This window comes from Triticum urartu, chromosome 4A (assembly GCF_056163025.1).
Source record: "Triticum urartu cultivar PI428250 chromosome 4A, HENAU_Tu73, whole genome shotgun sequence".
NCBI classification, from domain to species: Eukaryota; Viridiplantae; Streptophyta; class Magnoliopsida; order Poales; family Poaceae; genus Triticum; species Triticum urartu.
The window spans coordinates 585170551-585184132 of NC_141876.1; the positions used below are offsets into that span (position 1 = coordinate 585170551).

Consider the following 13582-nt stretch of genomic DNA (forward strand, 5'->3'; position numbering starts at 1 on the left):
AAGAGATCAGAATCCTCACAGTGTTCATCTTTGCTACTGGAGCAAAGGTCTCATCATAGTCAATGCCGTAGGTCTGTCTGTACCCCCTCGCCACAAGCCTTGCTTTGTACCTTTCAATCTTCCCTTCTGCATTCTGCTTCACGGTGTATACCCACTTGCAGCTAACTGCCTTCTTTCCTCTTGGAAGAGGTGTTAGTACCCATGTCTTGTTCTTACTTAATGCCTCCAGCCCCTCTATCATAGCTGCTCGCCACTTTGGATCCACTTTTGTTGCCTTCCAATCAGTTGGAAGAGACACCAGCTGAAGAGAAGGAACAAATGATTTGTGGGCTGGAGATAATGCTTCATAGGAAACATAATTTCCAATATCATTGGCATCGAACCCATACTTTGGCCCGGGTATCCCTGCTTTTTCTCGAGTACCTTTTCTCAAAGCAATTGGCAAGTCCTCTGTGTCAACTGAGCTTGCATTGCTGCCTTGTTGCTCCCCCTGCATCTGTGTTGGCTGCTCCCCCTGAACATGATGTTGTTGTCTTGAATATACTTGAGGATTACGCTCCTCATTCACCTTCTGCCACCTATGAGAAGCATCACCTTGCTTCCGTGAATACACCTTTAGCTGCTCCTCTTGCTCTACCGTCCACCTCGGTACACAACCGATCTGGGTGGGAGCACCACCTGCCTGACTTGGCACCCCATCAGTCACAATCGGTCCTTCACTCTGTGGTGTTATCATTTTCTGGGGCTGCTGTTCGCTTCCCTATACCGGAATATCACCCTCGATTGGTTGCTGCAGCACTGAATCGGCATCACCACAATTATAATTATCACTATCACTGCTCTCCCCCTCTTGACCAATTTCCGGTTGGAGACATTGGTCAAGTTCTTCAAACAAGACACTTAGGTCAGTTTGCTCGCCATAAAAGGGTTCTGATTCACGGAACGTAACATCCATGCTCACAAATGTCCTCCTCTCAGACGGACTCCAGCATTTGTACCCTCTTTGTCCTGAAGAATACCCAATAAAAATACACTTGACTGCCCGAGGATCCAGTTTGTTGACTGATGGCCTGTGATCATGAACAAAACAAGTGCAACCGAACACCTTGGGGGGAACTGGGAATGTATTTTCTGTGAAAACCAACTCACACGGTGATTTCATACCTGTCACCCGGGATGGTGTGCGGTTGATTAAGAAGGTGGCCATCATGACAGCTTCACTCCACAGGAACTTGGGCACATTCATGGTGAACATCAATGCACGGGCCACCTCCAGCAGGTGGCAATTTTTCCTCTCTGCCACCCCATTTTGAGGAGGTGTGTCCGGGCAAGATGTTTGATGCAGGATGCCCTTGTCTGACATGAAGGAACCAATGGCCTTGTTAACATATTCGGTGTCATTGTCAGATCTGAGTGCTTGAATTTTCACATTAAATTGAGTCTGAACAAGTGCATAAAAGACTTTGAAACACTGAAACACTTCATCTTTATGTTTCATAAGATAGACCCAAGTCATCCGAGAATGACAATCAATGAACGTAAGAAAGTACTGAAGGAAATATGCCCTAGAGGCAATAATAAAGTTATTATTTATTTCCTTATTTCATGATAAATGTTTATTATTCATGCTAGAATTGTATTATCCGGAAACATAATACTTGTGTGAATACGTAGACAAACCAAACGTCACTAGTATGCCTCTACTTGACTAGCTCATTAATCGAAGATGGTTATGTTTCCTAACCATAGACATACGTTGTCATTTGATTAATGGGATCACATCATTAGGAGAATGATGTTGTTGACATGACCCATTCCATTAGCTTAGCACCCGATCGTTTAATATGTTGCTATTGCTTTCTTCATGACTTATACATGTTCCTATGACTATGAGATTATGCAACTCCCGTTTGCCGGAGGAACACTTTGTGTGCTACCAAACGTCACAACGTAACTGGGTGATTATAAAGGAGCTCTACAGGTGTCTCCAAAGGTACATGTTGGGTTGGTGTATTTCGAGATTAGGATTTGTCACTCCGATTGTCGGAGAGGTATCTCTGGGCCCTCTCGGTAATGCACATCACATAAGCCTTGCAAGCATTACAACTAATGAGTTAGTTGCAAGATGATGTATTACGAAATGACTAAAGAGACTTGCTGGTAACGAGATTGAACTAGGTATTGAGATACCGACGATCGAATCTCGGGCAAGTAACATACCGATGACAAAGGGAACAACGTATGTTGTTATGCGGTCTGACCGATAAAGATCTTTGTAGAATATGTGGGAGCCAATATGAGCATCCAGGTTCCGCTATTGGTTATTGACCGGAGACGTGTCTCGGTCATGTCTACATTGTTCTCGAACCCGTAGGGTCCGCACGCTTAAGGTTTTGATGACAGTTATATTATGAGTTTATGCATTTTGATGTACCGAAGTTTGTTCGGAGTCCCGGATGTGATCACGGACATGACGAGGAGTCTCGAAATGGTCGAGACATAAAGATTGATATATTGGAAGCCTATATTTGGATATCAGAAATGTTCCGGGTGAAATCGGGATTTTACCGGAGTACCGGGAGGTTATCGGAACCCCCCGGGAGGTATATGGGCCTTAGTGGGCTTTAGTGGAAGAGAGGAGAGGTGGCCAGGGCTGGGCCGCGCGCCCCTCCCCCCCTAGTCCGAATAGGACAAGGAGAGGGGGGCGGCGCCCTCCCTTCCTTCTCTCTCTCCTCTTTCCCCCTCCCGAATCCTATTCCAACTAGGAAAGGGGGGAATCCTACTCCCGGTGGGAGTAGGACTCCTCCTGGCGCGCCCTCCTCCTGGCCGGCCGCACTTTCCCCTGCTCCTTTATATACGGGGGCAGGGGGCACCCCTAGACACACAAGTTGATCCACATGATCATATTCTTAGCCGTGTGCGGTGCCCCCTTCCACCATAATCCTCGATAATATTGTAACAGTGCTTAGGCGAAGCCCTGCGACGGTAGTACATCAAGATCGTCACCACGCCGTCGTGCTGACGGAACTCTACCCCGACACTTTGCTGGATCGGAGTCCGGGGATCGTCATCGAGCTGAACGTGTGCTAGAACTCGGAGGTGCCGTAGTTTCGGTGCTTGATCGGTCAGGCCGTGAAGACGTACGACTACATCAACCGCGTTGTGCTAACGCTTCTGCTGTCGGTCTACAAGGGTACGTAGATCACACTCTCCCCTCTTGTTGCTATGCATCACCATGATCTTGCGTGTGCGTAGGAATTTTTTTGAAATTACTACGTTCCCCAACAGTGGCATCCGAGCCTAGGTTTTATGTGTTGATGTTATATGCACGAGTAGAACACAAGTGAGTTGTGGGCGATATAAGTCATACTGCTTACCAGCATGTCATACTTTGGTTCGGCGGTATTGTTGGACGAAGCGGCCCGGACCGACATTACGTGTACGCTTACGCGAGACCGGTTCTCCCGACGTGCTTTGCACAAAGGTGGCTAGCGGGTGACAGTTTCTCCAACTTTAGTTGAACCGAGTGTGGTTACGCCCGGTCCTTGCGAAGGTTAAAACAGCACCAACTTGACAAACTATCGTTGTGGTTTTGATGCGTAGGTAAGATTGGTTCTTGCTTAAGCCCGTAGCAGCCACGTAAAACTTGCAACAACAAAGTAGAGGACGTCTAACTTGTTTTTGCAGGGCATGTTGTGATGTGATATGGTCAAGACATGATGCTGAATTTTATTGTATGAGATGATCATGTTTTGTAACCAAGTTATCGGCAACTGGCAGGAGCCATATGGTTGTCGCTTTATTGTATGCAATGCAATTGCGCTGTAATGCTTTACTTTATCACTAAACGGTAGCGATAGTCGTGGAAGCATAAAATTGGCGAGACGACAACGATGCTACGATAGGTGATCAAGGTGTCGCGCCGGTGACGATGGTGATCACGACGGTGCTTCGAAGATGGAGATCACAAGCACAAGATGATGATGGCCATATCATATCACTTATATTGATTGCATGTGATGTTTATCTTTTATGCATCTTATCTTGCTTTGATTGACGGTAGCATTTTAAGATGATCTCTCACTAATTATCAAGAAGTGTTCTCCCTGAGTATGCACCGTTGCGAAATTTCTTCGTGCTGAGACACCACGTGATGATCGGGTGTGATAGGCTCTACGTTCAAATACAACGGGTGCAAAATAGTTGCACACACGGAATACTCAGGTTATACTTGACGAGCCAAGCATATACAGATATGGCCTCGGAACACGGAGACCGAAAGGTCGAGCGTGAATCATATAGTAGATATGATCAACATACTGATGTTCACCAATGAAACTACTCGATCTCATGTGATGATCAGACATGGTTTAGTTGATTTGGATCACGTGATCACTTAGAGGATTAGAGGGATGTCTATCTAAGTGGGAGTTCTTAAGTAATATGATTAATTGAACTTAAATTTATCATGAACTTAGTCCTGGTAGTATTTTGCAAATCATGTTGTAGATCAATAGCTCGCGTTGTTGCTTCCCTGTGTTTATTTTGATATGTTCCTAGAGAAAATTGTGTTGAAAGATGTTAGTAGCAATGATGTGGATTGGATCCGTGATCTGAGGTTTATCCTCATTGCTGCACAGAAGAATTATGTCCTTGATGCACCGCTAGGTGACAGACCTATTGCAGGAGCAGATGCAGACGTTATGAACGTTTGGCTAGCTCAATATGATGACTACTTAATAGTTTAGTGCACCATGCTTAACGGCTTAGAATCGGGACATCAAAAAACGTTTTGAACGTCAGGGACCATATGAGATGTTCCAGGAGTTGAAGTTAATATTTCAAGCAAATACCCGAGTTGAGAGATATGAAGTCTCCAACAAGTTCTATAGCCAAAAGATGGAGGAGAATCGCTCAACTAGTGAGCATGTGCTCAGATTGTCTGGGTACTACAATCGCTTGAATCAAGTGGGAGTTAATCTTCCAGATAAGATAGTGATTGACAAAATTCTCTAGTCACCATCACCAAGTTAGTAGAACTTTGTGATGAACTATAATATGCAAGGGATAACAGAAATGATTCCCAAGCTTTTCGTGATGCTGAAATCGACGAAGGTAGAAATCAAGAAAAACATCAAGTGTTGATGGTTGACGAAACCACTAGTTTCAAGAAAAAGGGCAAAGGGAAGAAGGGGAACTTCAAGAAGAACGGCAAGCAAGTTGCTGCTCAAGTGAAGAAGCCCAAGTCTGGTCCTAAGCCTGAGACTAAGTGCTTCTACTACAAAGGGACTGGTCACTGGAAGCGGAACTGCCCCAAGTATTTGGCGGATAAGAAGGATGGCAAAGTGAACAAAGGTATATTTGATATACAGATTATTAATGTGTATTTTACTAGTGTTCGTAGCAACCCCTCGGTATTTGATATTGGTTCAGTTGCTAAGAGTAGTAACTCGAAACGGGAGTTGCAGAATGAACAGAAACTAGTTAAGGGTGAAGTGACGATGTGTGTTGGAAGTAGTTCCAAGATTGATATGATCATCATCGCACACTCCCTATACTTTCGGGATTAGTGTTGAACCTAAATAAGTGTTATTTGGTGTTTGCGTTGAGCATGAATATGATTTGATCATGTTTATTGCAATACGGTTATTCATTTAAGTTAGAGAATAATTGTTGTTCTGTTTACATGAATAAAACCTTATATGGTTACACACCCAATGAAAATGGTTCATTGGATCTCGATCGTAGTGATACACATATTCATAATATTGAAGACAAAAGATGCAAAGTTAATAATGATAGTGTAACTTATTTGTGGCACTGCCGTTTAGGTCATATTGGTGTAAAGCGCATGAAGAAACTCCATGCTGATGGGATTTTGGAATCACTTGATTATGAATCACTTGATGCTTGCGAACCATGTCTTATGGGCAAGATGACTAAGACTCCGTTCTCCGGAACAATGGAGCGAGCAACTGACTTATTGGAAATAATACATACTGATGTATGTGATCCGATGGGTGTTGACGCTCACGGCGGGTATCATTATTTTCTGACCTTCACAAATGATTTGAGCAGATATGGGTATATCTACTTGATGAAACACAAGTCTGAAACATTTGAAAAGTTCAAAGAATTTCAGAGTGAAGTGGAGAATCATCGTAACAAAAATAAAAAAGTTTCTACGATATGATCGCAAAAGTAAAATATTTGAGTTACGAGTTTGGCCTTTAGTTAAAAACAATGTGAAATAGTTTCACTACTCACGCCACCTGGAACACCACAGCATAATGGTGTGTCCGATCTTCATAACCATACTTTATTATAGTGCAATCTATGATGTCTCTTACCGATCTACCACTATCGTTTTGGGGTTATGCATTAGAGACAGCTACATTCACGTTAAAAAGGGCACCATCTAAATCCATTGAGACGACACAATCTGAATTATGGTTTGGCAAGAAACCAAAGTTGTCGTTTCTTAAGTTTGAGGTTGCAATGCTTATGTGAAAAAGTTTCAACCTGATAAGCTCAAACCCAAATCGGAGAAGTGCGTCTTCATAGGATACCCAAAAAGAAAATGTTGGGTACACCTTCTATCACAGATCCGAAGGCAAGACTTTTGTTGCTAAATTCGGAAACTTTCTAGAGAAGGAGTTTCTCTCGAAAGAAGTGAGTGGGAGGAAAGTAGAACTTGATGAGGTAACTGTACCTACTCCCTTATTGGAAAGTAGTTCATCACAGAAATCTGTTCCTGTGACTACTACACCAATTAGTAAGGAAGCTAATGATGATGATCATGTAACTTCAGATCAAGTTACTACCGAATCTCGTAGGTAAACCAGAGTGAGATCGCATCAGAGTGGTACGGTAATCCTGTTCTGGAAGTCATGTTACTAGACCATGACGAACTTGCGAACTATGAGGAAGCGATGATGAGCCCAGATTCCGCGAAATGGTTTGAGTCCATGAAATCTAAGATATGATCCATGTATGAGAACAAAGTATGAATTTTGATGGATTTGCCGATGATCGGCAAGCCATCGAAAATAAATGGATCTTCAAGAGGAATACGGACGCTGATAGTAGTGTTACTATCTACAAAGCTAGACTTGTCAAAAAAGGTTTTTGACAAAGTTCAAGGTGTTGACTACGATGAAATTTTCTCACTCGTAGCGATGCTTAAGTCTGTCCAAATCATGTTAGCAATTGCCGCATTTTTATGAAATCTAGCAAATGGATAAACAAAACTACATTCCTTAATGGATTTAAAGAAGAGTTGTATATGATGCAACCAGAAGGTTTTGTCAATCCTAAAGGTGCTAAACAAAATATGCAAGCTCCAGCGATCCATCTATGGACTGGTGCAAGCATCTCGCAGTTGGAATATACGCTTTGATAAGTTGATCAAAGCATATAGTTTTATACAGACTTGCGGTGAAGCTTGTATTTACAACAAAGTGAGTGGGAGCACTACAACATTTCTGATAATTATATGTGTATGACATATTGTTGATCGGAAATAATGTAGAATTATTCTGCAAAGCATAAAGGAGTGTTTGAAAGGATTTTTTTCAAAGAAAGGCCTCGGTGAAGCTGCTTACATATTGAGCATCAAGATCTATAGAGATAGATCAAGACGCTTGATAAGTTTTTTTTCCAATGAATACATACCTTGACAAGATTTTGAAGTAGTTCAAAATGGAACAGTCAAAGAAAGAGTTCTTGCCTGTGTTACAAGGTGTGAAATTGAGTAAGACTCAAAGCCCGACCATGGTAGAAGATAGAAAGAGAATGAAAGTCATTCCCTATGCCTCAGCCATAGGTTCTATAAAGTATGCTATGCTATGTACCAGATCTATTGTATACCCTACACTGATTTTGGCAAGGGAGTACAATAGTGATCTAGGAGTAGATCACTGGACATCGGTCAAAATTATCCTTAGTGGAATAAGGATATGTTTCTCGATTATAGAGGTGACAAAAGGTTCGTCGTAAAAGGATTACGTCGATACAAGTTTTTGGCACTGATCCGGATGACTCTAAGTCTTCATCTGGATACATATTGAAAATGGGAGCAATTAGCTAAAGTAGCTCCGTGCAGAGCATTGTAGACATAGAAATTTGCAAAATACATACGGATCTGAATTTTGGCAGACTCGTTGACTAAGCTTCTCTCACAAGCAAAAACATGATCACACCTTAGTACTCTTTGGGTATTAATCACATACAGATGTGAACTAGATTACTGACTCTAGTAAACCCTTTGAGTGTTGGTCACATGACGATGTGAACTATGGGTGTTAATCACATGGTGATGTGAACTATTGATGTTAAATCACATGGCGATGTGATCTAGATTATTGACTCTAGTGCAAGTGGGAGACTGAAGGAAATATGCCCTAGAGGCAATAATAAAGTTATTATTTATTTCCTTATTTCATGATAAATGTTTATTATTCATGCTAGAATTGTATTATCCGGAAACATAATACTTGTGTGAATACATAGACAAACCAAACGTCACTAGTATGCCTCTACTTGACTAGCTCGTTAATCGAAGATGGTTATGTTTCCTAACCATAGACATATGTTGTCATTTGATTAATGGGATCACATCATTAGGAGAATGATGTGATTGACATGACCCATTCCATTAGCTTAGGACCCGATCGTTTAATATGTTTCTATTGCTTTCTTCATGACTTATACATGTTCCTATGACTATGAGATTATGCAACTCCCGTTTGCCGGAGGAACACTTTGTGTGCTACCAAACGTCACAGCGTAACTGGGTAATTATAAAGGAGCTCTACAGGTGTCTCCAAAGGTACATGTTGGGTTGGCGTATTTCGAGATTAGGATTTGTCACTCCGATTGTCGGAGAGGTATCTCTGGGCCCTCTCGGTAATGCACATCACATAAGCCTTGCAAGCATTACAACTAATGAGTTAGTTGCAAGATGATGTATTACAAAACGAGTAAAGAGACTTGCCGGTAACGAGATTGAACTAGGTATTGAGATACCGACGATCGAATCTCGGGCAAGTAACATACCGATGACAAAGGGAACAATGTATGTTGTTATGCGGTCTGACCGATAAAGATCTTCGTAGAATATGTGGGACCCAATATGAGCATCCAGGTTCCGCTATTGGTTATTGATCGGAGACGTGTCTCGGTCATGTCTACATTGTTCTCGAACCCGTAGGGTCCGCACGCTTAAGGTTTTGATGACAGTTATATTATGAGTTTATGCATTTTGATGTACCGAAGTTTGTTCGGAGTCCCGGATGTGATCACAGACATGACGAGGAGTCTCGAAATGGTCGAGACATAAATATTGATATATTGAAAGCCTATATTTGGATATCGGAAGTGTTCCGGGTGAAATCGGGATTTTACCGGAGTACCGGGAGGTTACCGGAACCCCCTGGGAGGTATATGGGCCTTAGTGGGCTTTAGTGGAAGAGAGGAGAGGTGGCCAGGGCTGGGCCACGCGCCCCTCCCCCTAGTCCGAATAGGACAAGGAGAGGGGGCGGTGCCCCCCCTTCCTTCTCTCTCTCCTCTTTCCCCCTCTCGAATCCTATTCCAAATAGGAAAGGGGGGAATCCTACTCCCGGTGGGAGTAGGACTCCTCCTGGCCGGCCACACCTTCCCCTGCTCCTTTATATCCGGGGGCAGGGGGCACCCCTAGACACACAAGTTGATCCACGTGATCATATTCTTAGCCGTGTGCGGTGCCCCGTTCCACCATAATCCTCGATAATATTGTAACAGTGCTTAGGTGAAGCCCTGCGACGGTAGTACATCAAGATCGTCACCACGCCGTCGTGCTGACGGAACTCTCCCCCGACACTTTGCTGGATCGGAGTCCGGGGATCGTCATCGAGCTGAACGTGTGCTAGAACTCGGAGGTGCCGTAGTTTCGGTGCTTGACTGGTCGGGCCGTGAAGACGTACGACTACATCAACCGCGTTGTGCTAACGCTTCTGCTGTCGGTCTACAAGGGTACGTAGATCACACTCTCCCCTCTCGTTGCTATGCATCACCATGATCTTGCGTGTGCATAGGAAATTTTTTGAAATTACTACGTTCCCCAACAAGTACTTCATACCACTAACAGATAACACTGGACATGTCCATACATCAGAGTGGATCAAAACAAAAGGAGAGATGCTCCTGATCCCCTTACTCACATACGAGTTTTTGGTATGTTTAGCAAACTCACATGCATCACATTTCAGCTTGCTCTTGTCCACACCACTCATTACATCAGGAAATACTTGATACATTTTGTCAAAAGACACATGCCCCATCCTACAGTGATGGATCAGTGCTCTAATCTCCTTATCCTCAGCAATTGCAGCTAGCATGTGCAATCCCTCCTGGCCCGGCATGCTGCGGTCCATGTACCACAGCCCCCTACACCTTGTTCCAGTCCCAAGACTCCTGCCCATCAATCTCTCCTGGATCAAGAACACAACCTTATCAAGAATTATTCGGCAATCTAGTTGGTCAACCAAAGCACTCAAGGACACTAAGTTCACAGGAAAAGCGGGCACATGCAACACTGAGGATAATTCAAGACTCGGCGTGCAGTTGACTGTCCCAACACCTATGATGGGTTGGGTTGTGCCATCTGCTGTGTGAATGTTTTTCTGATGTGCAAGAGAGTGTGGAACATAAGATGTAAACTCATTAAAGTCTCCAGCAATATGTTGTGATGCTCCAGAGTCAAGCACCCATTCAGAGTTTATTTTATGGGCTGCGATTGATGCGTGTTCAACGTTACCTTCATTTGTATCAACAAAGTTGGCATAGCTGGAAGCAGTCTCCTGTCCTCCTACAGGCTGCTTCCCTGCAGCTAAAGCAACTACATTTGCCTTAGGAGCATTCCAATGGGGAGCATTCCAAGAACCGCCACTCCCATTCCAACCACAACTCACATTCCAACCACCTCGGCTGCTACTGCCACCACTGTACCCTCGGCCTCTGACGTTCCTAGGTCCAATGCAGAAACGGCTGATATGCCCTGGTTGACCACAATTGTGACACACCCCTCGCTGGTCAGCCACCCTGTAAGCAGATTCATTTCCAACTCCCCTTCTCGACTGCAAGCGTACCTCTTCTTGGGACATCGCAGCAATGGCCTCATCAAGGGTCACAAGCGTCGGCTGATGTAGCATCGCAGCATGTCTACTCTCAAAAGCTTGATCTAGGCCCTTTAGAAACTGCACCACACGCCTACGCTCAACCCACTTCCTGGCAAGATCCATGGACTCTGCATGTGGAATCTCAAGGGGATCACACTGATCCAGATCTGCCCAAAGGTGTTGCAGCTCGTTCACATACACCAGCACGCTTCTGTCACCTTGACGAACAGCATGAATCTTGTCTTCAATTTGAGACATGAGCATCAGGTTTCCCTTACCGGAATACCTTGTGAACAACATGCTCCACACAGCAGAAGCAGTTGGCAATGCCTCAACAGACATGGCAATGGCTGGAATCAAGGAGTTCAACATCCAGGCCAAAATCAGAGAGTCGGTGACACTCCACTTCTTCCATTCTGGGCTCGCCTTGTCAGCCGGTTCTTCAACCGTTCCAAGAACATACTCCGTCAGACCCTTTGTCTTCAAGATCAATAAGGCGCGCCTCGACCAGCTCAGGTAGCTGCTCACGCCATTCAGCTTGACATCATTTGGCATGAGCTCAAGCTTGAACACCTGATCTGCGTGGGGCACAATGATGGCGCCACTTGCAGGAGGTAACCCCTCGGCCTTCGCAGTCATGAGCTGTGCAAGTTTCTCTAGAGCAGCAGTGAGTTCAGCCCCCATGATTGCCTCCCCTCTTCTTCTTCTTCAATCAGCAGCGGAAAAAAAAACTTACACCAACAGCACCTGCAAGCAGCAGCACCACCTGCAGTTCAGCCAGCCTCCTCCTCTGGCGAGTAGCAGCAATGTCACCTCCTCTTCTTCCTCTACCAATCCTCAGCAGCAGAAGCACACACGACTGTACTAGATCGAGCCAGTACCCCTAACAGCAGCCGCACCCTTCTCTCTACCGCAGCTACAAGCAACACTTCCTTCTCCACTAGCACCAGCAGCAGAAGCTCAGCAGCAACTCCACACGCACACACCTCACTGCACGTCTGCACCTCCGCGTAGCCGCGCCACGTGCTCCTCTAGTTCCCGCGCAGCCCGCAGCGCATGCTCCTCTCCAGCAGCCCGCGCCCAGCTCCGCCGCCTTCGTCTTCCGCCGGACCCCGCCGCCTCGCTGGCGACTCTACCGCTGGCGCCTTCCTCCCTCGCCCCAGCTCTCCGATACCATGTAGAACGAGAGAGGCATACCCACATACATGTGGTTTGGTGTGTCTGGCGGCTGACATCTACTCCCGTGTGTCACACACGCATATAACTCTGGTTGCTCTCATCTAGGTCACACACATGGGCTTGGGCCCTATACCAACAGTGAAGATGGGCCAGGCCCTCATACCGGTCAACATATATAGACACATTTTAGATTATAATTCACTCATTTTGGTCCGTATGTAGTCCATAGTGTAATCTCTAGAAAGACTTGTATTTAGGAATAGAGGGAGTATATGTTTCCTCGGCTTGTGCATCTAGATAGATAGAATGTATGCGACTTTGTTTCCTTGGCCTGTGCACAGTAGCCAAATCCTGAAGCTGCAGGCAGGTGTTGTGTTCCCTCCTTTGCGATGACTCGACACTCTGAATAAACCAGATAACTTGATCAGTTGCTACTGCAAGTTTGTGACAATATGTTGACTATACAATTTTTTTCCTATCCGGACATTACCCCCTTTCCATTAATTTTTCATAACGGAAATACAGCTGTTCGGAATTTAGTCACAGCAGAAGGAAGAGGGAAAGACCGAAAGAGGGATTCGAGCTGGAGCAGCAACAGGAAACCCGTTGCAATTGATTCGACATCAAAATCGACCAACCGACTGCTACGGAGCTAAAACCTGTTGGCACTGACAGTAACAGTCTAGCCTAGCAAACAAGAATCAGCAAGACAAGAGAGGTGGCCATGGCCAGCAGCACACTGAACATCCAAACATCACGCGCAACCTCCAACAACAACTTTGATCCTCTATCATGCAGCTCGTGTATTACACGTCTTTAAATACCTGACTGAAAATTAAGCCAGTGAACCGCTTGAGCTATCACATTGGTTGAATAATAAGGATATACACATTACCGATACAAACATTGTTCCTGGCTTATACAAACTCCAAATCACCTTAGTAACACCTACAACTACTACATTTTCTTAACTTGCCAATAAAATTCATTACCCAACTACAAATCTCATGCACAAAATTCAAATTCCATGCTAATACAAAATGTTCAGTTCATCAACCCCCATGCGTATTTCGCGAGCAAGCTATGTATGAATAGGGGATCAACCGTCTCATTGTAACTACAAAACATATACTTCTTGCTACTTTCCCGTCGTCTTTTTAATAAATTATCTTTAGTCAAGATAATATTTGTAAACATAAGCAAGAGGAAGACCTTGATATTCAAATGTATCTTGATGAATCAAAGTT

General features: G+C 44.4%; 1 protein-coding gene across 1 annotated transcript; it reads right to left on the reverse strand.

Annotated features, from left to right (window-relative positions):
• Window positions 1-10425: 10425 nt before the first annotated feature.
• On the reverse strand, window positions 10426-11840 carry LOC147976855 (uncharacterized). The gene is made up of 2 exons (XM_087520999.1): window positions 10796-11840; window positions 10426-10469 (listed from the first exon to the last, which is right to left on the reverse strand). Exons 1-2 carry the CDS (start codon window positions 11838-11840, stop codon window positions 10426-10428), a joined length of 1089 nt encoding a protein of 362 aa, XP_087377125.1.
• Window positions 11841-13582: the final 1742 nt, after the last annotated feature.

Bases quoted from the DNA above. Each gene is read 5' to 3' on its own strand.
- LOC147976855 (XM_087520999.1), bottom strand. From the start codon at position 11,840: ATGGGGGCTGAACTCACTGCTGCTCTAGAGAAACTTGCACAGCTCATG. The intron at 10,470-10,795 runs GTAACGTTGAAC...TTCTTGATCCAG, and splicing joins CTTTGTTGATACAAATGAAG to GAGAGATTGATGGGCAGGAG.